The sequence below is a fragment of the Pseudomassariella vexata genome, assembly GCF_002105095.1.
Source record: "Pseudomassariella vexata strain CBS 129021 chromosome Unknown BCR38scaffold_7, whole genome shotgun sequence".
NCBI classification, from domain to species: Eukaryota; Fungi; Ascomycota; class Sordariomycetes; order Amphisphaeriales; family Pseudomassariaceae; genus Pseudomassariella; species Pseudomassariella vexata.
In genome coordinates this window covers 2,307,081-2,327,945 of record NW_024467962.1, presented here as the reverse complement: position 1 = coordinate 2,327,945, position 20,865 = coordinate 2,307,081, and the positions used below count along the sequence as shown (strand labels likewise).

At 51.2% G+C, this 20,865-nt stretch overlaps 8 protein-coding genes across 8 annotated transcripts; 3 read left to right on the top strand and 5 right to left on the bottom strand.

The window, feature by feature from the left end:
- The first annotated feature begins 568 nt into the window (after positions 1-568).
- On the top strand, positions 569-1,898 carry BCR38DRAFT_435165 (peptidyl-tRNA hydrolase PTH2-domain-containing protein). The gene is made up of 2 exons (XM_040860357.1): positions 569-1,367; positions 1,431-1,898. The coding sequence occupies exons 1-2, from the start codon at positions 962-964 to the stop codon at positions 1,745-1,747; spliced, it is 723 nt and encodes a 240-aa protein (XP_040715875.1). The 5' UTR covers positions 569-961; the 3' UTR covers positions 1,748-1,898.
- A 428-nt stretch (positions 1,899-2,326) lies between these two features.
- BCR38DRAFT_409819 (uncharacterized protein) lies at positions 2,327-4,576 on the bottom strand (the record flags this gene model as incomplete). The annotated part of the gene is made up of 2 exons (XM_040858406.1): positions 2,327-4,134; positions 4,195-4,576. 2 exons carry the CDS (start codon positions 4,574-4,576, stop codon positions 2,327-2,329), a joined length of 2,190 nt encoding a protein of 729 aa, XP_040715874.1.
- A 261-nt stretch (positions 4,577-4,837) lies between these two features.
- On the bottom strand, positions 4,838-6,059 carry BCR38DRAFT_215460 (uncharacterized protein). Its single transcript, XM_040854192.1, has 2 exons — positions 5,337-6,059; positions 4,838-5,224 (listed from the first exon to the last, which is right to left on the bottom strand). The coding sequence occupies exons 1-2, from the start codon at positions 5,902-5,904 to the stop codon at positions 5,046-5,048; spliced, it is 747 nt and encodes a 248-aa protein (XP_040715873.1). The 5' UTR covers positions 5,905-6,059; the 3' UTR covers positions 4,838-5,045.
- On the top strand, positions 6,041-7,931 carry BCR38DRAFT_215228 (RuvB-like helicase 2). The gene is made up of 3 exons (XM_040854190.1): positions 6,041-6,184; positions 6,241-6,467; positions 6,529-7,931. Exons 1-3 carry the CDS (start codon positions 6,176-6,178, stop codon positions 7,703-7,705), a joined length of 1,413 nt encoding a protein of 470 aa, XP_040715872.1. The 5' UTR covers positions 6,041-6,175; the 3' UTR covers positions 7,706-7,931.
- A 14-nt stretch (positions 7,932-7,945) lies between these two features.
- BCR38DRAFT_485604 (glyceraldehyde-3-phosphate dehydrogenase) lies at positions 7,946-9,029 on the bottom strand (the record flags this gene model as incomplete). The annotated part of the gene is made up of 2 exons (XM_040863915.1): positions 7,946-8,148; positions 8,216-9,029. The coding sequence occupies 2 exons, from the start codon at positions 9,027-9,029 to the stop codon at positions 7,946-7,948; spliced, it is 1,017 nt and encodes a 338-aa protein (XP_040715871.1).
- A 2,521-nt stretch (positions 9,030-11,550) lies between these two features.
- On the bottom strand, positions 11,551-11,874 carry BCR38DRAFT_485603 (uncharacterized protein; the record flags this gene model as incomplete). Its single annotated transcript, XM_040863914.1, has 1 exon — positions 11,551-11,874. The coding sequence occupies one exon, from the start codon at positions 11,872-11,874 to the stop codon at positions 11,551-11,553; it is 324 nt and encodes a 107-aa protein (XP_040715870.1).
- Positions 11,875-13,407: 1,533 nt separating this feature from the next.
- BCR38DRAFT_485602 (DJ-1/PfpI family protein) lies at positions 13,408-14,247 on the top strand (the record flags this gene model as incomplete). The annotated part of the gene is made up of 3 exons (XM_040863913.1): positions 13,408-13,459; positions 13,514-14,034; positions 14,089-14,247. The coding sequence occupies 3 exons, from the start codon at positions 13,408-13,410 to the stop codon at positions 14,245-14,247; spliced, it is 732 nt and encodes a 243-aa protein (XP_040715869.1).
- A 2,177-nt stretch (positions 14,248-16,424) lies between these two features.
- On the bottom strand, positions 16,425-19,798 carry BCR38DRAFT_343583 (uncharacterized protein; the record flags this gene model as incomplete). Its single annotated transcript, XM_040856045.1, has 2 exons — positions 16,425-17,353; positions 17,401-19,798. 2 exons carry the CDS (start codon positions 19,796-19,798, stop codon positions 16,425-16,427), a joined length of 3,327 nt encoding a protein of 1,108 aa, XP_040715868.1.
- Between the last annotated feature and the right edge of the window lie 1,067 nt (positions 19,799-20,865).

Genomic DNA, 20,865 nt, shown 5'->3' with positions numbered 1-20,865 from the left:
AATCCGGAAGCCAGTCTCGTCCATATTCCAGAGATCAGAGGGATCGATTCCTTCTTCCCGGAGGACTCTCTCAAGCCGTGTTAAATACTCTCTTATAGTGTCGAGGTTTTCAGCAGTCTGGCGGTTTGAATGGAGCTTCCGCTGGGAAGCGTGGAAGTAGCTATGGCGCTTGAGGAAACGTGTAGTCCAGTTTGATCCGACTATTGGTGGTGGCTGATTTGGTAGAACCTTGACTCTCTCACGTAATATCGTATTTGCAGCGTCGGTAACGAATTCTACGCGAACCGCAAGATTGATCCTATCAAGGCGGTCGATGTAATTACAGAGGGCCTTTTCTTCGGCTTCAGATAGTAGTTTGTTGAGTCCTCCGTGGTTCTTAGTCTTCCCAGCTTGCTTGACGCGGTATCGGAGGGTCTCGCGTTTTACGCCGCTTTCTCGCGCAATCTTGGCAATTTTGGCTTGAGGATCCTCTTGCATGTAGAGGACGGCTTCCTGTAGCTGTGAGTCCATTGCGATTGGAAAAAGCTAATGAATTGACGAAGATAGGATAGGTTGAAGTTGAAAGTGTCGAAAAACTGGCCAAGTTGGTGGTGAGCACCAACTTAGGTTGGTGAGCTCAAGCGAATCCGAAATAAGTGGGGTGTGTCACGGGTACAGATGGTGTGTCACTTGTCTTTGATCCTACTCTCCATGCAAGGCTGACGCGGGGTCCAAACCAAAAGTTCGTCCCTTGTCTAAATGGCCTATGAAATAGAAATGGAAATGAAAATTCGACTTTGTGCCCCGACTTATATCAGCCTTACTGTACTGGAATAGCGGCGGCCTGAGTCAACATTTAAATAGCCGCAGTTGTGGGATCCAATACTACATTTTTGCGCCGACCTCTAGAGGCCCTCGGATCCGAACCCTCTTTTCACCTGTTCCTCGCGCTCTCTCTCCTTTCGCGATACAACCGCTCAAAATGTCGCATAAGCCCGGCGACCTGACGCCAACGTCCATCATAATCAGCACCTCAGTGGTGGTCTTCATCTCGGGGTTCCTGCTAGGCGTCTATTCGATCCGGGGCTACCTCATTTCGCCCGCGCTCGCCGATGAGCGGAAACACAACCTCACCGACCCGGTCGAGAGCGAGGAATCCGATGTCGACGACGACACCATCCTGGACCATGCGCCCAACTGGGCCAACGGCGCCGAAGCGGACCGGCGGGATGGGCTGCGCGCCGAGGCCACGAAGAAGAACATGAAGAAGAATAAGGCGGACAAGCTGATTAATGTCGCCGAGCCGGCAACTAATCCGGCAATGGTGAAGGGAAACGAGGAGTGCAAGCTTGTCCTCGTTGTGCGGACTGATTTGGGAATGACCAAAGGTAAGTGCTGCTTTGTTCGATGCGTGTACACCTCCTGCCAGCTCTCCAGCTGACATTTGACAGGCAAAATCGCTGCGCAAGCCTCGCACGCCACCCTCGCCTGCTACAAGACCATGTCCAAAAAGTCACCCACCTCGTCCGAGGGCCAGATCCTGAAGCGGTGGGAGCGCCTCGGTCAGGCCAAGATCGCGGTACAAGTCAAGTCCCAAGAAGAGCTCCTGGTGCTGATGGGCAAGGCGCGGAGCCTGGGCATCACGGCTGAAGTTATCCAAGACGCCGGCCGTACTCAGATCGACCCGGGCAGTTTGACGGTATTGGGCGTTGGGCCAGCACCGAAGAGTCTAGTGGATCAGGTGACAGGCGGACTTAAGCTATTATAGATGACGAAAATCACATGCTGTGCTCCACAATTTTTGGGTCATCGTGCCGTAAATGGCGATTTAATTACAGAGACGAGGTTAGACGGCATTCTGATTTGTGGAAAAGAGAAAAAGCACATAGCGACATGATACATTTTGTTCATATATATTTCAGTGCTCAGAATATCGGAATTTGTTATGTGGTATCTATCTAAAGCCAAACCCACAAACCTTTCGCCATGCCGTCTCCGGGGCCCAGGGGCCGAACCTTGGTTGCAAAAACGGTTGAAAGCCACGATTGATTATTCTTAATGGAGAAGTTCTCTTTGCAGTAGAAATTCGCTTCGTTTGGTGTGCCAGTGTGCCCACACTCTTTCCCGGACTGTTCCGTCCTATAGTAAACACTACATGATCTGTATATTAATGCATACCCCGAATTGCAACGTAGGCTCATACTAGCTACTGTGCAAGGTAGCTAGCAATCCATGTAGATACTCCGGTATTTACATCCGGGCAGTATGTGGTTAGCCTTCATCCCCGGAAGGACGTGTGCTTTTGATAATGTGCGTTGATAGATCATGCGCAATGCGGGTTCGACCATTAGTGTCCGCCGTTCATAGGTGCTTCATCGCCGTTGACTTCACCAACCCGTCTCCGCTTGCTTCCATCTTCCGATGCTCTTCTGCCCGAAGGAGAAGCCGATCTCTTTTGCGGCAGCAAGCCTATGACACGTTTGGCGGATTCCAACTCATCCAGCACGAACTTCATCCTTTTTTCATTAGCATCAATCCTTGGTGCAAGCCGGTGTGCTAGCGAGTCCAACTGCTTGAGGACCAGGTCCGCAAATGGCTTGGTGAATATGTTGTTGATTTGCTCGCTGAAGGACGCGATGGCCAAATCGTGGGACTTATAACACTGATTCAGGTTGTTAATATCAGCTTTGACGTGGTTGACGTTCGAATTAACCACACTAAAGAGCTGCTGAATGGCGACCACTTCTTGATTCATGCGCTCCTCCAAGTTTTGCTCCTCCAGGCGTCTTAGCCGCGTCTCTACATTCCGGTCGGTCATGGGCTTAGGGCTGTTCCTAGCTTCCTTCTCAAGATTCGAGATACGAGTCTCGAGTGTAGGGGTCAGGGCAAGAGTTCTTGATGATACGACGTTCTGTGGCTGTGTCTCCAGCTTTGCAACTCTGCTCGACAAGTCGTCGACCATCGTCGCACACGCGTCGCCCGACTTGTCCAGGCATCTTTGGAGCTCGCCTATGGCATTTATCATCCGATTTTCCAGCTTCTTGCCTTGTTCTTCTAGAAGCATTTTGAACATTGCCATATCCTTCCCGAGGCTGCCGTGGGAGTTGGAATGACGAGTTGCCTCAGTTTCGCGCTCCTTGAATCGAAGAGCAAGCAATTGCGTATCGTAACTTTGCAATTTTTCTGGGAGCTCTAGGGAAACCCACTTCTGCAGCTTTTCTGGCAGTTTTAGGGAAATCCATAAGTCCACTATGTTGTCCAACGAACCGATGTCAAGATTTTCGACTTTATCCTTGACGACTGAAATCTCATCTCCGTAGTTCGCGATTTTTTGATCCATCTTGCTTATAGACGAGGATAAGTACTTGTATGTTGTCTCGAATTCCTCGGTCCGATTCCCGATTTGTTGAATTTCTTGTTGCCGTAACTCAAGCTGGTGAGTGAGACCACCGATTTGGGTAACGACTTCACCGACATCGGCCAAAGACGCCTTGTTGTTCCCCAAGTCGACAAGATTTGACTCGGCGGCGGCCATCTTAAAAACCAGCGATTCTACGTCTTCCTTCAATTTGGCATTTTCCGATTTCAGCTCGGCATTCTGTGATTTTAGCTCCTCAATGGCCTCATCCGACTTCTGACGCTTCGATTCAAGCCCCGCGATTTGATGCTGGGCTTGCGAGAATTGCTTTTGAAACTCGGCGAATTTAGACTCCAGGTTGGACATGGACGAAGCTGATGCTGCTGGGACAACAGCTGTTGACGGCGCTTGTTGTTCTGCGCGATTCAGGCTGTAAACCTCCTTAGCTGAAGCTTCGAGAATTTGCAAGTACGTCTGATCAAGAGACTGTTTTCTCTTTTCTAACAGGGAAACTTCCGCTAGGTCTCGTTCTTTAATTTGCTTCGCAACTTCTAACACGGAGGGGAAGTCAGCTGCCCTGTCAGAGTTGGCCCCGAATTTGGCAGCATCACGCTCTCGACGTTGCATCTCCTTTTTTAGCTGGTCTCCCTGCCATATCAACCGAGTGCGCTTATGTTGTATTTCGCCTAGTTGATACAACAACCCGAAAAGTTCCTGGAATTGGGGATCTCTCGCCTCTGGAGGAGCTGGCACTGATGGGTTTGGAGTGGATGGGGCAGTGTTGCTTTGATCAGCAGCTTCCCGTTATGTTAACTTCACTGGACGCTGCTGACTTATGTCAGTTAGGAGAGACTTACCAGGTTTTGTCGGTGGTGGTCGTCCTGCCGGAGCAGCACGGGAGCTAGATAGCGAGCCGATCGAAGATGTTGCGGTTCCCCGGGGTTGGACATCCGGAATGCTAACCTTGAGTTGGGGTTCTCTCCGACGGGAATCAATGTCGTTGTCGTATTCCCTGCCTCTGTCTGATTCTCGGTCCCTCAACTCGCGGTGTAGGTCAGACGTACGCCTAGCAGATCTGTCCCGATCGCGTTCGCGCTCGCGCTCATAATCTCGGTTGCGATCCCCGTCCCGATCTCTACTTAGCGGAGGGTCGCCTTTCCTCCAAACGTTCCACGAAGGATGTCGGTCATGTCGCCTATCATCTGCATAAGCATTGTGTATTCTATTATTGTAAGCCATCGTGCCTGGTGCTTGAATTCGCAATTGAGACCTTCGGTGGCTATTAGCGATGTTTTTGAGAAAATCTATAAGAGTAAGTCAGTATGTGTTGGGGGGCCGTTTGGGGGCGCTAGCAAGCCGTTTACTTGGTTGGAAAAGATGGGTTGGAAGGTGCGAATCTGATCTGTCCGACCGACGGGTCGTTGGTAGGTTGATAGTTGCTACCCCTCAATGCCCAGAACTATTTAAGCTGAATCCTCGCCGCAGACTGCTGGCTGCCTGCATTGCTTTCGTCGCCGCGAACGAGAACTCTCAAACCAAGCTGAAGATATGTTCTGGTTGAACGGAACGACGGCGGCGGGGGCAAGTAGCTCAGACCGGCGCAACTGCATATACTAGCAGATACCCACGGGGCCGTATCGACGGTGAGATATCGTCCGTGTGTATGCGACAGAACAGATTGAAGGACGGGGACTCCAGGTACACGCGACTAGTATATTGACTGCCCTGTGGCCGGAATATGCCTAGGTATCTGTCGGGTTGGTGCGAGAATCGGTCGTTCGGTGTTGGGAGTATTGTGAGCTATCAGAAAGTGTGGCTGGCGTACGCGCGACACAAGTCTAGAGCGTTGCCGACGTCGAGAAAGTTGGTGGAAGGTAGGTACTTCAGCTAGTAAGTACAGTCAACGCATCCCTCGCATACTTCCTAGGTATGTACAAGGACGACGTGAAGTTCGACAAAAAAGCAGGCGTTGGCATAAGGATCGCGCCCAAAGACTCACTCCGGAACTTAGCACGTGATGGAAGGGTTTCGTGACGTTGAGGGTTCAAACCGCGAGATCTCGCGGAGTTGGCGATTAAACTCGGAAGTGCAAGTGGCCTGGTAGGTTCAACTGCAAAAGATAGGAGAGTGGAGAGTCGGAAATTTTCGTAGGCAGCAGATAACTCGGTTTGACGTTCATGCAGGTAAAGCTCCAGGGCGAAGTGATAATGGACTACTGAAGTTTTATATTTCATCTGGTAGTGCATGACAGATAAGCGCCGAGGAGGGGCAGGGTTTATCGTAGTGTAGCAAACATTCGATCTTCTCGCAGTTCGACCGTGACAATTATAGTATTGAGTTGCATTGAGATGAACAAGAAAACATAGAATAGAATAGCGGCTACCTAAAGAGCAATGGTTGGTAACTCGTACTTGCCAGAACGGAATGTCTGTGATACGGAGTACAGAATCGTTGCTTGATAGGAGTTCCAGTGTAGGTTGTTCCGGATGCTTAGATCGGGTGTCCAAAAGTAGACAAAGAGACGAAGCTTGGAAGCAATTCCTGAAGCTCAATCCCTGCAAAATCATTGGAAGCCTAATTTCTCAATTGAAATCTCACCGCTTTCAGCCACATCTACAGTGAGATTCTTATTAACAGCCACAACGCGTGTTTCTTGTCAGTGAGCTCGCGCGCAGCCCATCGAAGTCATTTGAAATTTGCGCAGCCTTGCCATTAGCAAAAAACCCTGGGATATCTGTCGCAATCGCATCAAGCTTCGGGTCACTCTCACGACCCACGGCAGCGACTTACACCACAAATAATCAGCTCATAGGAAACGAAGCTTCATCCATTGTCAAGATGGCTACTGTATGCCAACTCCCGCTTCCATTGAAGCTTATCAAACAGCTAACAGTATACAATAGCCCGTGATGACCGTCTCCGAGAGCAAGGAGCTGCGAGGCCTCAACCTCATCGCAGCCCACTCCCATATCCGCGGCCTGGGCGTCGATACTGAAACCTTGGAACCACGCGCGAATTCCCAAGGTCTGGTCGGACAAGAGAAGGCGCGGAAAGCGGCAGCGGTGATACTGGAGATGATCAAGGTTGGAAAGATTGCTGGCCGGGCAGTACTGATTGCTGGTCCACCAAGGTATGTCTACAGTTTTTGATATTCACCTCTGAAGCTGCAGTCCATGCTGACCCCAGAGTAGCACAGGAAAGACTGCCATAGCCATGGGCATGGCGCAATCGCTCGGCCCCGACGTCCCCTTCACCTCACTCGCCTCCTCCGAGATATTCTCGCTCGAGATGTCCAAAACGGAAGCCCTAACGCAAGCGTTCCGCAAGTCGATCGGCGTGCGCATTAAGGAAGAGTCCGAAATCATGGAGGGCGAGGTGGTGGAGATCCAAATCGATCGCAGCGTGACGGGGGGCGCTAAGCAGGGCAAGCTGACCATCAAGACGACTGACATGGAGGCTGTGTACGACATGGGCGGCAAGATGATTGACGCCATGACCAAGGAGCGCGTCATGGCGGGCGACATTATCAGCATCGACAAGAGCAGCGGCAAGATCACCAAGCTGGGCCGCTCGTACGCTCGTAGTCGGGACTACGATGCCATGGGCGTCGATACCAAGTTCCTGCAGTGTCCTGATGGAGAGCTGCAGAAGCGAAAGGAGGTGGTGCATACGGTCAGCTTGCACGAGATTGACGTCATCAACTCACGCACGCAAGGATTCCTGGCACTATTCAGTGGTGATACGGGCGAGATCCGCAGTGAGATCAGGGACCAGATTGATACGAAGGTTGCCGAGTGGAAGGAAGAGGGCAAGGCTGAGATAGTGCCCGGCGTCCTCTTCATCGACGAGGTGCACATGCTCGACATCGAGTGCTTCAGCTACATCAACCGCGCGTTAGAGGTGGATCTGGCACCCGTTGTCATCATGGCCAGCAACAGGGGCAACTCCAAGATCAGGGGCACTGACTATCGAAGTCCACACGGTCTGCCGCTCGACTTCCTGGACCGAATCGTCATTATTCAGACCCAGACTTACGCGCCAGACGATATTAACAAGATCCTGACTATCCGAGCGCAAGAAGAGGAGGTTGAGATGTCCCCAGATGCTTTGGCACTATTGACAAAGATTGGACAAGAAGCAGGTTTGCGTTATGCCAGCAACCTCATTACCACATCCCAGCTCATCTGCACGAAACGCAAGGCCAAGCAGGTCACTATCGAAGATGTACAAAGGAGCTTCAAACTCTTCTACGACCCGAACAGGAGTGTCAGTTTTGTAGATGCGTCGGAGAAGAGGCTAATTGGCAATGATGGAGGCGTCGATTTTGCGGTTACGAATGGTCATGGCGAAGCGATGGACATTAGCTAGATGTTTGCAAATATGGGCTGTTTTCATGGCGTTGATGGGTTACAAAATGGACGAGAACTTGAAATTTCGAGTCTTTCATCATAGGTGGATTTGGCGTAGGATCTATATCATTGGCTCGTACTAATCACTGCTTCGTATCAACGTTTCCATCGAGGGCTAACTATTTCCTTGTCACCTCTCAATCCCAATGTCCCGACTCGACCACCGGTTTGTTCTTCATTAAAGTTTGAGATTGTCGAGTCACTGTCCGGCGTCAACCTTGGCAATGTATGCCAGGAGATCCAAGACACGGCGAGAGTAACCCCACTCGTTGTCGTACCAGGAGACGAGCTTGACGAAGTTGTCGTTAAGAGAGATACCGGCCTTGGCATCGAAGATGGAAGAGTTGGTGTTGCCGATCATGTCAGTGGACACGATGTCGTCCTCGGTGTAAGCGAGAACACCTAGAGTGTCACAAGTCAGCTTTAGTCATACGGCAGTATTTAAATGCTCGGGAGGAAAAGAGCTCACCCTTGAGGTCACCCTCAGCGGCCTCCTTGACGGCGGCCTTGATCTGGTCGTACGAGGCACCCTTCTCGATACGGACGGTGAGATCGACAACGGAGACGTTGGCGGTAGGGACACGCATAGACATGCCGGTCAGCTTGCCGTTCAGGGCGGGAATAACCTTGCCAACAGCCTTAGCGGCACCAGTGCTGCTGGGGATGATGTTCTGGGCAGCGGTACGGCCACCGCGCCAGTCCTTGGCGGAGGGACCGTCGACGGTCTTCTGGGTGGCAGTGTAGGAGTGGACGGTGGTCATCAAACCCTCAATGATGGTGAACTTGTCGTTGATGACCTTGGCGAGGGGAGCCAAGCAGTTGGTTGTGCAAGAAGCATTGGAGATGACATCGGCCTTGCCGTCGTAGGACTTCTCGTTGACACCCATCACGTACATGGGGGCGTCGGCAGAAGGAGCCGAGATGACAACCTTCTTAGCACCGCCAGTTAAGTGGGCTTTGGCCTTCTCGGTCGTGGTGAAGACACCGGTGGACTCAACAATGTAGTGAGCCTGGGTGTCCTTCCAGGGGATGGCAGCGGGGTCACGCTCAGTGTAGAACTTGACGCGCTTGCCGTTGACGATCAGGTCGCTGCCCTCAACGCTGATGGTGCCCTTGAAGAGACCGTGTGTGGAGTCGTACTTGAGCATGTACTCGGCGTACTTGGGCTCGATGAAGGGGTCGTTTACGGCGACGATCTCGATGTCGTCGTGCTCAACCGCGTTGCGGAAGACGATACGGCCAATGCGGCCGAAACCGTTGATACCAACCTTGATGGGAGCCATGATTGCTTGTGGAAGGGTGTTTAGAAGGGGGAATGTGTGTGGTGAAGTTTTTTCAAGAGACGAAAGATGCAGAAGAAATGGAAAAGCCCAGTTCTTGATGCAGGGCGTGAAGGGTTTTAATGCTCGAGAGGCTTGGTGACAGACAAATTCTGGCGGGGTCAAATGAGGTTGAGCGACATAGGGAGGGACTTGGAATGCCCCGCGTCATTTGGAGGGGCGGAAAGTGCATGTTTCGACTTGACACCGTATGCGGTCGTAGCCAGTACCCGGAAGGTACAAGGAGAGCTACCCCTGCGTACCTTGAGGACCAAAGCAGTGTAGGGGTTCCTGATGTAGCAAGTGCTGAATATAGCAATGACGATTAGATCAACCGGAATATGATTTCCCTACCTGTAGATGATTGGTCTTTGACATTTGAAATCAGAAAGCACAGATGCGTTTTTCCAGAGCCAGCATTTGGCTTATTGTAAATGTTGAGGACTTGTTGCCTCAGTTGCATTTCTTGTCAACCCTACGTGACACCTACCCATTGTTAGAAACTCAATTGCTCCCATGAGGAAGGAGCTTGGCCCCACCAACAGGTATATCCAATGTCCTTTCCTGCAGGTGAAGCTTCAAAGACAGTGCGCAGCCAAGCTCGACAAATTGTACGACATTATCGGAGCCAAAGATTTTTCAGCAAGCTGCCCACATTAAAATCACTCAAGTCATGAAACAGTCCTGAAAACGTATGTTGAATTCATGGCATTATAATTGGACCACCAACAAGCATACAGTAAGACTTGACTACCAAGACTATGTATATTACGGGTACCATGATGATCATCCCGAACGCAACCTACCGCCCGGAATTATCGGGTTACGAAAACCGGTCGGCAGCTCCAGCGGGTTCTCGGTTGATAATTGCCCTGGCTACAGCGAATCCGCCCGAATACCGGGGTCCATTGCCTCTGTTCAGCTCAGCTAATAGAGCTCTAGACGATTCTCTAGAGGGAACATCATGCCATGTTGCTTGATAACTGTCACCTGTCATCTCCAAGGTCAGGAACACGCGGGCAAATTTTTCTCAACAGAGACCACGTCGTTATTAGTGGAGCACCGATGCAATCAAGTTTTCCGTTACTCGCAAGTTTCGAAGACGGCTGTGCCGTGAGAGAAAATCACTATCATGCATGCTATTTCCCGCCAAGCCCCGATACGGCTGCTTATTCGGTCACGGGCGATGCCGTGAGTCAAGGTCAGACCCTCTCGAAATCCTCCCAGTTCATCCATGACGGCGAGAGGGCGCGGCGAGAGGGCGCGCCGAGCTCGCAACGCCGTGAGGTCCCAAACGGCCCGTCTCGCTACCAATGGTAACCAATGGAACATCTGGATATCTGCATGCAACAGATAATTGGGCCTGGTTGGAATACCGCCGAAGAAGCAACATCGAACTGGGCAGTAAAAGTTGACACTGTCAATCGCGCGTGCCTTCTCGTCGCATGTGGAGAAGTTTCCCTCGAGCATTACTCCAAGCCATCGGCTAGAGGGATGTGTCTTACCACCATCGTCCCACTGTAGCGGGACTGTATAGGTCACATAAGGCTGAACCGCTATCAAGGCGATCACCTACATGAGATCGTCATGCGTTTGTCGATTACTAAGTCGGAAGATCCGCGCTTTTTCTTCAGCTGTCGTTGTCTCAGACGAAGCCAGCTTACTGTCAGCTCCGATGGCGACCGCACACCGTGGGTCAATTTGACTCCATCTCACGCCGGCAACCCCGGGCGTTCGGGCATCGTATCCGGCCTTGGTGGTGTAACACCCGTCAACATGAGACGAACTGAATAAAAGATAATAAGCATTTTCATTTCGTATCGCTCGCCACTGGGATCTTGTACCGCACTCGTCAGGAGATATTTTACGTTGAACTTCAGGTGGACCAGCTCTAGCTTGCAATGCCCTGATTCTGCCGTATCCTCTAGATATTCAAGTTTCCACAGCCGGCATTCATCACTCGCAGCCCGTTTCATCAGACGACTACGGCGGACGGATGTCCTAAACCACCAATAAAACCCCGTTCTGCGAAAGTTCCGCCGATGCGTCCTAGATATTCATGTGTCGTGCCATTTTATGTTTCGCAAACCTAAATGCCCGGCAAATAAACAAGTTCCCAAATTACAGAGTTGTTACCGACATCGTGGAATCTGTCCCGAAACGAGTCCGACAGGCAAGACTACAGAAAGGGAGTACTACAGTTGCTTTCTCCCCCAAAGAAAGTTGACGGCGGCATTTGCAACTTCGTAAGTCATCAGTCAACATTAGGAAGAGGAAATCACGTTGTTCGTCAAGGTTCTCCATTCATGGATCAACAGCACTCTCCGCACATTCTTTACTCCTTGGCATACGCGTATTCACGTCATTTGATTTCCCAACTTAGTGGTCCATCTGTTTAACCCAGATACTTACCATCTCATTCCTCAAGAGGGAGTCTTGCCTCACTAGCCAGCTGACAAGAACCAACACACCCCAAACTTTCTACTCAAAACACAGGCCCTCCTCCCCTAACCTCCTGCGTCCACCTAACAGGGGGCTTCTCGCTATAGTTCTTAAGGTCGTTCTGAAGCCATTCCAACTTGTCCTTCGGGGTATCCGCCATCGCCTTGCCGAGCGCCTCCAAGGATTCAAAATCCACAAGCAGCAGCACCTCGTAAGGGCTTTCCGAGTCTGCTCCCGGGGTCGCGACTCTCCAGCTTTTGGCAAGTGGCTGCCACGCCGCCCAAGCAACGGGGATGTGCGTGTTGATGTAGTAGTCCACTTTCATGTTGGATCCCTTGGGATAGCCAAGAATAAGTTGTGCTACCATGTTGACGGATTTGGGTGGTGGGGAAACTTGGGTCCTATGAGGCATTGTTAGCATGCCATGCCACTCACGGCTTTCAGCGGTGAAACAAGCTCGTACTTGGTGTTCGTCTTGGCCGATTGCGGAGATTTATTGAGGCTATCTCTTGAAATGTCTCTTGAGATATTGCAAAACTGTGGTAAGTGATGCCGGAAAAGGAGGAATGCGTTTACTTGTCCCAGCAACTTGGTTTTATACCACTGAGAGACCTTCCTAGGGGCGGGGATTCCACATCATCCTCGTATCCAGATTAGAAATCAACTAGAGTCAAGACGCAATGTTCTCCACATTCTGGGGTTCTATCGCTATTTGACGTTTGGTGGCATTGACAGGTGCCAGCATCCCTGTCGTCCGGAGTCCACCATTTGCTTGTTTGGACCATTGAGCATGGCAAGGTCATAGACACGGTAGACGTCTAGAACGTGTGCAGCTTCCGCATTTTCACGATTGGCGGGCTTCTATATTCACTGAACAATGAGTATGGCATGCGAAGGGCTGCGTTAACAAATGGTCAAAGTACAATGGAGCCAGCGTCTCAATACACACTTTCGCTGTTTAACCTTCCCTTCACCGTCTATCATCTCTATTTCTCCATGGAACCGGCTCCTGCACCTCCATAGCCTGAATCATCTGTTAAAGCCCCGTAATTCCCAAACGTCAGTCCTGGAAGACCTGGTGGCCTTTTCGCACAAGGTTCAGCATTGCATCTCGTTGACATGTATTCAACTAAGTTTGGTCTTGGCAAAGAAGACATGACGGATCCATATCCTACAAACACGTTGCTGTAAGACATTAATGGTAGATGTCTTGCTAACTTCACGTTTCCTAAATAAGCGCGGTCTTGGCTACAGGTTCACACCTCGCCTCTCCCATTCAGATTGAACATGACATCATGCATACAACTCTGCTTGACCAAGAATCCATAGGGCATAGCTATTCTGTGCTCTCTCCATAACGTCCAATCCTCAAATTCCGATATTCATATACATGCAACTTCGTAGGATTCCAACGCCGGTCAATACCAATCCTGATTGGCGGATCCTTCGCTCGACCCCCTGAAATAGGCTGTTTACAGATTCTTGACAACGGGACGTCAGTGGGCAATGGTTTGGCCCAAAAGGGTATAGAAATCTGCTCAAATGTGCTCCCTATCCTACGAACTCGGGAATAACTAGACGTCGACGACTCAGCGGGTGCCAATTTCCCGGATGGGATTATGGGATCATTGGTTACGGGCTGTGCAGATTCCTGCCGTTGAGAAAATTGGAAGGTCGGCCGAGGCGGCAGGATTGTTCTTTCATTCTATCATGTTGCTGGAATGCTCTTGAGCTGAATCAGACGAGCTGCTTATGGGCTATTGTGGGGGGCGTTGAACTGTGATATAAAAGATGATAGCTGTTCAGTGACTGCCTACAAGTCAAGTTCTAGTCATGCAACCTTAGACTCAACATCATGCTTCCCAATCTCTTCAAATCGCTGTCATGCTGCCTGCTCGGCATGGCAGCGACTGTCCAGACGCACTCCATTGAGCACCTGTATCATGATCAAGGTATATCCCAGTTGATCAATTATCTGCCGTACAGAGACTAAGCAATACTCATAGTAACCAACACTACTACTCTAACCAAATGGGGTGCTATTATCTTCCGCGCGATGCTGATGCAAGACCTCGTCGGCGTACTCGACCCCTTACAAGTGCTCGCTCACAGCAACCACCTAGAATTGTCCATCCTCGCAGAGACGCTCGACCCTGTTACCACGGAGCCTCTCAACGCAGCCATGAATACGTACAACTCCACGTGGTGGCCGCAACTCGTCCCAACTCACACATTCGACACCGCGCCCGAAGACTTGGAAGTCTTGATCGTTCCCGGCGGACCCGGAATCCGAAATCCGAATATCACCGCTGTGACGGACTTCATCGCCCAGACTTACCCAAACTTGAAGTATCTGATCACGATATGTACAGGCGCTGGGCTGGCGGCTAAGGCTGGGGTTCTGGACGGGAGGAGAGCGACTACGAATAAGGGAAGTTGGGCAACGGTCACGGCGATGGGTCCGAATGTTGAGTGGGTTAGTCCGGCCAGATGGGTGGTGGATGGGAATATTTGGAGTTCTTCGGGAGTAAGTTATAACCCCTGAAATATCTCAATCATCTGACTAGAATTCTCCCTCAAGGTGACTGCCGGTCTTGACCTGGTTTTTTCTTTTATCGAACACCTCTGGGGAGCTACCGAGGCTGACCGAGTGGCCGGGATCGAAGAGTACGTCCCGCATCCTCAGGACTTTGATCCCTTTGCGGCAAAGTTCAATGTTACGTCAGTTGGACATATCTAGGTCTCGGAGATGGATGGAAACGGCACCAAAGATATCCTCACACAAGAATAGGAGTTGAAGGTTACAGCGGGTGACCATAAGCTCTATGTATTCTCAAATGAAAATCGCCAAGTCCCATCTGTGCTGTTCCAGCAGTTCGGAAAACATGCTAAGCGGGTTCATCTCAACTTGCTACCTAAGTCGTTAACAAGCAACCTGGACACTGACGTACACCAGTACGAAAAACAGTCCCCCAGGCCATCCAATTGGAACGTACGTGAACATTATAAGCCGCAGCCTCTACTTCCTCAGCACGCGACAACTGCACATACTTATCCCTCGCAGTCTCCGCCACCGTCTTCTATTCCAACCTCAGCACCCTCGTCACCTTGCTCCCATAAACTTTATGCGTATCCTCCACAACTCCCGGCCTGCCATCGGGAATCCTGCTCCTCAACTCTGGAATCTCCGCCCTCTCCACATCCGTAGCAAGCTGATAAATGAAATCAGCCCAACCCAGGACCTCTACTCGCCAGCCTCAGGCACTTCAAACGCCAGAACATGCGCTGCCACCACCTCACAGACGGCTCACGAAAACCTGACGGCAGGTACCATATGTTCCCTATCTTCACTTGAAGAATCACTCTAGTAGTGTTATGCGCTGGCAACTATTGACTGTTAACGAGAACAGAACTTGAGTAATTCTTTATAGAATCTGAACTAGAATCCTTCAGCAGGCCTTTTCGTGTTTCAAACGGATTGCTTCGTAACTCTGCGTACCTCGTTCTCCGAGAATACCGCACGAATTCCGCCTACGCCGCCCGGAGAACACTTGACCCAAATGAATTGGCACCATAATCTCGACCCAACTGTGGGAATTAGTCACTAATACGAATAACATGGATCCTAATCACCAGGTATTCGTTGTAGCAGAGCTCAGAGGCGGGTGTGAGATGCTCGCCGTATTGACGCAAGGACGTTCGCGGATGTATACGGTTCTCCTCTGGGATGCCGTCTTATCACCTGTCCGGTTCATTATCAGCCTGTTTGACCTCCTGAAATTCCCCATTGGGTCGGGTGCCAACAACAGTGCAGCACGGGATGGCACTAACGCAGCCATTTGCTTCGCTAGGTACAGCTTCTCCTTCCCCCGATAGCCCATACCGAACCCTTCCGAGCGAAACCCGGACGGTACTTCTGTCGGAAGACACCAACTTGCCGGAGCTGGGCGGCCCTGGTTTTATAACAGGGGATCAAAAAAGGATTCGTCTGGTCGAAGCGTCGCATTCCCGGCCCGACGAAGACCAGACACGGGGAGGGTGGTATTTAGGTCATCCATGAGAATGACTTTGAGTTATTGTGCTCAGAATGCTTCTTGCATCATACGGGTGCGACTGAAAATACGGGCTTGAGGAACATGCGAGATTCCTTGGCTGCCTTCGCAGCGCAGAACAGGAGCGGGGTGGCCATCAGGGAAACAGCCCTACCCTCAGTACGACGACCAGGGGGCGGCTTGCAAGTTCCTCAATAATTTGGTGCGTACCTAGGTCAAGTCGAATTAGAGAACAGCGACTATGCAAATGCCAAACCGATTTGATTTCCAGACTTACGTGAATACGCAAACGAAGCCATGCATTTGAATCTTCTTCCACTCCTCCTATCTGCCATAACAAGCATGATGTTGCTGTGGAGATTCGTGTATGTTGAACAAGTCTGCCTCAAACCCGAGACTCAATGATAGACACAATGGCAGGGCAATTAGTGTCCATACTGAGGAATAGGGGTAACGATATCAAAACACGTCATAACGCCGGTGAACATGGTCAAGTCATGTCGTCCACTAAGAAGCTTGAGTTTAACATGTCAGGAGGCTTTCGAAAATTCAACCCATTGTGAAATCGTTTGTAGTACGTCGCCTTCTTGTGTTGCCTGGGCGACGTAGGAAGGGAAGCTCGTACAGAGCGAGCCTTAGCCAAACAAAGTGGATCCTTACGGTTTCCAATGCCGACCGTTGCAAAAGGACGGATTCACGATGTAACACGATGAAGCTGGTATCGCACAGGGGAGGGGGTTTGGAAGAACCGTGCTGTGTCATTTCTTCATGCTAATGCTATGCAATCGCCTCTGGGTATCCATAACCCCTGCCTGCCTGGTCCGAAGACCACCTTATGCTAGTTTTATTTCCATTATATCAGAGATCATCGAAGTCCAAAGCCCTCGCTCTCCCTAACCGCCCCCCATAATTTGACCTCCAGACTTTCTTGCAGCCTGTAGCGGAAAAGATTTAGGGCATTGAAACACGTCTGTGCCGTGGGGTATCGCCCGATGTCGTCACCCAGACAGTTGATTTTGATGACAAGAGAGGCCGCCCCCATCGCCGGAATGCGGTCGCTCCCGGTGATGAAGGAAAGGAGACGGCGCTGGTCCGCAGGTGACGCTGCTGCGAAACTCTTCCAAAACCAATCGACGGTTGGCTCGAGCTCCGGTTCCGAGGACTTGTCCGGCTCCCAGTTGGTATAAGTCGCAACAGCTCTCAGGGTCGCAATGTCGAGCGGCTCATCGGATCCTCGCACGAGAAGTTCGATCTCTTCTGGCCTGAAGAGAGACAAGGCATTGCCAGCACACACCGTGAAGAATCCCCGCTTGAATGGCTCGAACTGTCGACTCACCGACGTATCGAGGAGATACCTTACGTAAAGCTCGACGAACTTGTGTCTGTTGTTATTTGTCACCTGCATATTTTCTCCTCCGGGGCAGAGAGGTGTTCGTATCGTTGTGCCGTATTTCTCCGTTTCAATAACGAAATCTCGACAGAACGTTGATTCAACATCTCCCTCAAACTCGAGCAGTTGTTTGAGCCCATGCGCAAGGCGTGGCCGGTATTCACGAAGATCAGACAATGAATAGGTCATTGGTGGTCGCAGAAGGCCTGTTATTCCAGTGGAGGGAGCTGGTGCCGCAGCAAGAAGTTTACGGAAGGCGAAAGGTGGCAAGGCGATATCCAGGATCGTTGAGTGGTATATAGCCAGGCCCAACACGACCCCCACGAGAAAATACTGATCCGAAGTCTCGAAGGTGTGGGGGTTAAAGTAGCAGTGTTGGGAGTCCTCGTCAAAGACAAAAAGGCCTGTCGGATTTCAGCAACTTCACGTCGCGCAGCTAGGACGGACTTACCATGGTCTGGATTGAAGACTTCCCTCACCAGCAAGAGAAACCATTCCTTGCGGAGCCCCCCTGCGTCCACGCCTTCTTCGCCGTCAAACTCGATGCGCAGGCCTTTCTTGATCTCTTCACTTCCACTGCCAACGACCTGGCTCACTTGCCTCAAACTGTCTTCCACAAGACAATCCCGACGCACTCGGAGCGAGATGTACTGGGCAAAGTTTCTGTGGGTGAGTACACTGTCGACTAGCGCCTGGTGCGCCTTGTGAGCCATTTGCCGCTTCGCATCAAACTCGAGGATCCGGATTTTCGTCCAAATGCTGAGGAAGAATGGATAGTGACAGAAAGAAAACTTGCTCTTCTTGGACTCCCATTCCTCGAAATCCGCCCTGAAGTCCATGGTATCAAGTAAAGTGTTGTAAAAGTCGCTAGTGGCTAGCAAGTGACCATGGGCATGCCGAACACTCACTTCATTCCTACGCACGTGAGTCACGTTGTTCGCAGCGAACACCAGAGCCATAACTTGAGCTCCGGCTTTCATCTGCCAATCATCGCCGTAAGTAGTTTTCTTCAATTCAACGGGCTTTCGTTTATTGGAGCGCTGGGATGTTCCAAGTGCCGCATGGAGCGACGCTGCATTATTGCTGGAACGATTGCTAGGCATCTGAGGTATCAACCCGCCCGTCAAGTCCACTTTCGGCTCCGATCTTTTCTCATTTGCACGCACGAGCCGGTATGTGACAAAGCTGCTGACGAGATCCTTGATTTGCAAGAAAATATGTTCCGGTAGCCTCGAAAACCACCCAACAAAATGGTGATGACAAGGATCCGGTAGGTGGGATAGGATGCCGAGGATCCTCTTAATAATTACTGAGTGTCGCCCAACAGTGTATGCGTCTTCAGGTGCTCTTGGCTCCTTTCGCAAGTGTTGACATACTCCCGCGTAGGTCTTGTGACCATGCAGTAGAAGCGGGTTTGCCAGGAAAAGTAGAAGAAAGCGGCTGTCCTGAGGCTCCTTGAGCAACCGGCCGGGCCGCTTGAGGAAGTTTTCTGTGCACTTCAACAACACCCGTTGCAGGTGTTCCTGGGCGGCGAGAACGAGTTGCTCAAAGTTTTGCCCGTCCAGTTCTGAGAGCGTCTTGGTTGGGTCTTTCTGAACGAGTTCCCCATAGACATCCGTCCAACTTTCTCCAGCATTTATAACACTATGATACCAAGCAGTAGCTTCTTTCCAATCGATTTGCGGTGACCGAGCATTGGCTATAGGCTGCGGTTCGTTTAATCGCCATGACTGAGCCCTCAATGGCTGGATTTCCTGACCACCCGTCCACCACGATCCGTTTTCAGCAATGTCACCCACCAGCAGCATCTTTGCGTCTAGCTCCGAAACCAGAGTGTCGGTGTTGACAGGATCGCTGCGTGAACCTCGGCGATTCCGAGGAGTGTCGATTGGCGCCGACTTGAAGCTTTGTCGCCGCGTCCTGGGTTGTGCTCCAACGGGTCGAGAGCTGAAACTTTTTCGCCGTGCGACGAAGGACGCGTTGATGCATGCATATGAGTTGAAGCTCGTGGCCAAGTAATCCTCTAGTGGCTTAAATATCCTGCAACCATCAATGCCGACCGGCTCTCTCTTCTGCGGCTTCGACGGGAGTCCTGAGCTTCTAGCATCAGGATATGACGTCGAGTTTGACCGGGATGGACCGGCGAGTTGGCGCAAGGGGTTCATTTCAAAGCTAACCTCAGTGTGGCCGTCAAAGACAGGACTAGGAATAAGCACTGGCGGACTGCGATGAATAGAGATCGGCCTGTCCTGTTTTTGAGAGAAGTAGTCGCCAGCAACCCGAGAGAGAGGACCACTAGGCCCGGCGTCTGACGTTCCATTGCGGTCTTTCGGTGCTCTGCCGACCAGAAAGGAGTTCAGTGCACATCGCAGGCCCTCCCGGACAAGAAACTTGGTGTGCTCGAGGGAGATCGGCCTCGGAGGTTCGGAGCCCTTCTCGTCTCTTCTAGGCGGGTTGAAAGGTTTCAAGTCGTTGATGGTCACGCATATGGAGCACCTGAAGGCATCGACCTCCTTCGGCCACGAGACCTGACTACCACATGTCATGCAGTTGCCCTTGACAGAGTCGGCGGACCTTCGGCGGGGCCCGGGTGGAGCCATCGATGTGCGCAAACCCAGCTGCCCTCTGGCATGAGTAGTATCATCATCAGTTGAATCGTCGTCGACACCGTCGCTGGCGGGCTTCTTCTTCTTGCTGAACAGAGAGGTGATTGGATGGCTCATTGAACGGGAATGTCGAGCGGGGCGCGACTTGGGCTTCGGTTTCGAAAAACGAATATCGTCGTCGTCAGTGCTCGACGACTCTGCATGGTGCTGGAGTTGGCCGTGTGGATTCCGGAAAACATCCATATCGCCTAAACCCATGCTTGGGTCGAAGCTGGGCCTCATCATACGCGGAGAGGGAGAGGGAGGAGCGTTGGAGGTAAATCCATTCTGCTCCAATGGCCGGTTCGACCGGAATGCCATGGTGCTCCAGACTCGAGAGCAATTGCCTCGTTCAAGGTGTGTTCATTCTATCCTCAATTGCCCATGAGAGAGGAAGTGACCCCTTTGAGAGACGTGGGCAGTGGGAAGACTTGGGAAGACTTGGGACGATCTAGGACGACCTGGGACGAACTTGGGACAACTGGGGACGACGTTAGGAGGAAATCGCGGGGTGGGCCACCTGTACACCACCTACGACTCGCTGTAAAGTTTGCCCTGGTTGCTAGTAGTGACAGGGGTCAGAGCAGCACCGTTGAGGACGTTCTTGGACCTCGAACAAAGTCTCTCGAAGCCGTCGAAATGCTCAAAGCTCGAGGAAATAGTTGCATTGCTTTCAACTTTAGAATGCGTTGGCACTTAGATATTATTACGAGTTCCACTTGGAAAGGTGGATTGGTTCCAAGATTCTCAGCCCAGGAACGAACAGATGTGGAGCAGCGAATCACCACCCTGGCCGACTCCCTCCAGGAGCTCCCTGGTTTGATCGGACCCATCCACCTGGTCAAATTAATTGATCACACCTATCCGACGGGAACGGCAAGTAAGATACCCTTACCCGCGGCTGAGCGGCTATTTGCCAGCTTTCAAGGTTATTTACAACTACAAGTTAGTGAGATTCCGCTCAGCCAGCCACAGTGGTTTGCCCCTTTTTTCAGTATGTTTTAGTTCCCTTTGTTTGGCATGTTACTGATGAGATGATAGGGATCTGCCCGACTGACAGGGCACAATGTAACCCACGCTATGCCGTATGGAGTGACCAGCAGCAAACTCTCATGCCCTTCCACTCGCTGTGTTAACTCAATTCACAGAAAGATTCCATTGAGCATGTCCAATGCTTGAGCGCTTGAGGTGTTCTAAGTGCAATGGCACGGTAGTTTCACTTCAAATTTTCGGAAAGAAATGGGCTGACCTGGCTCAAAGGTGAGTACTTC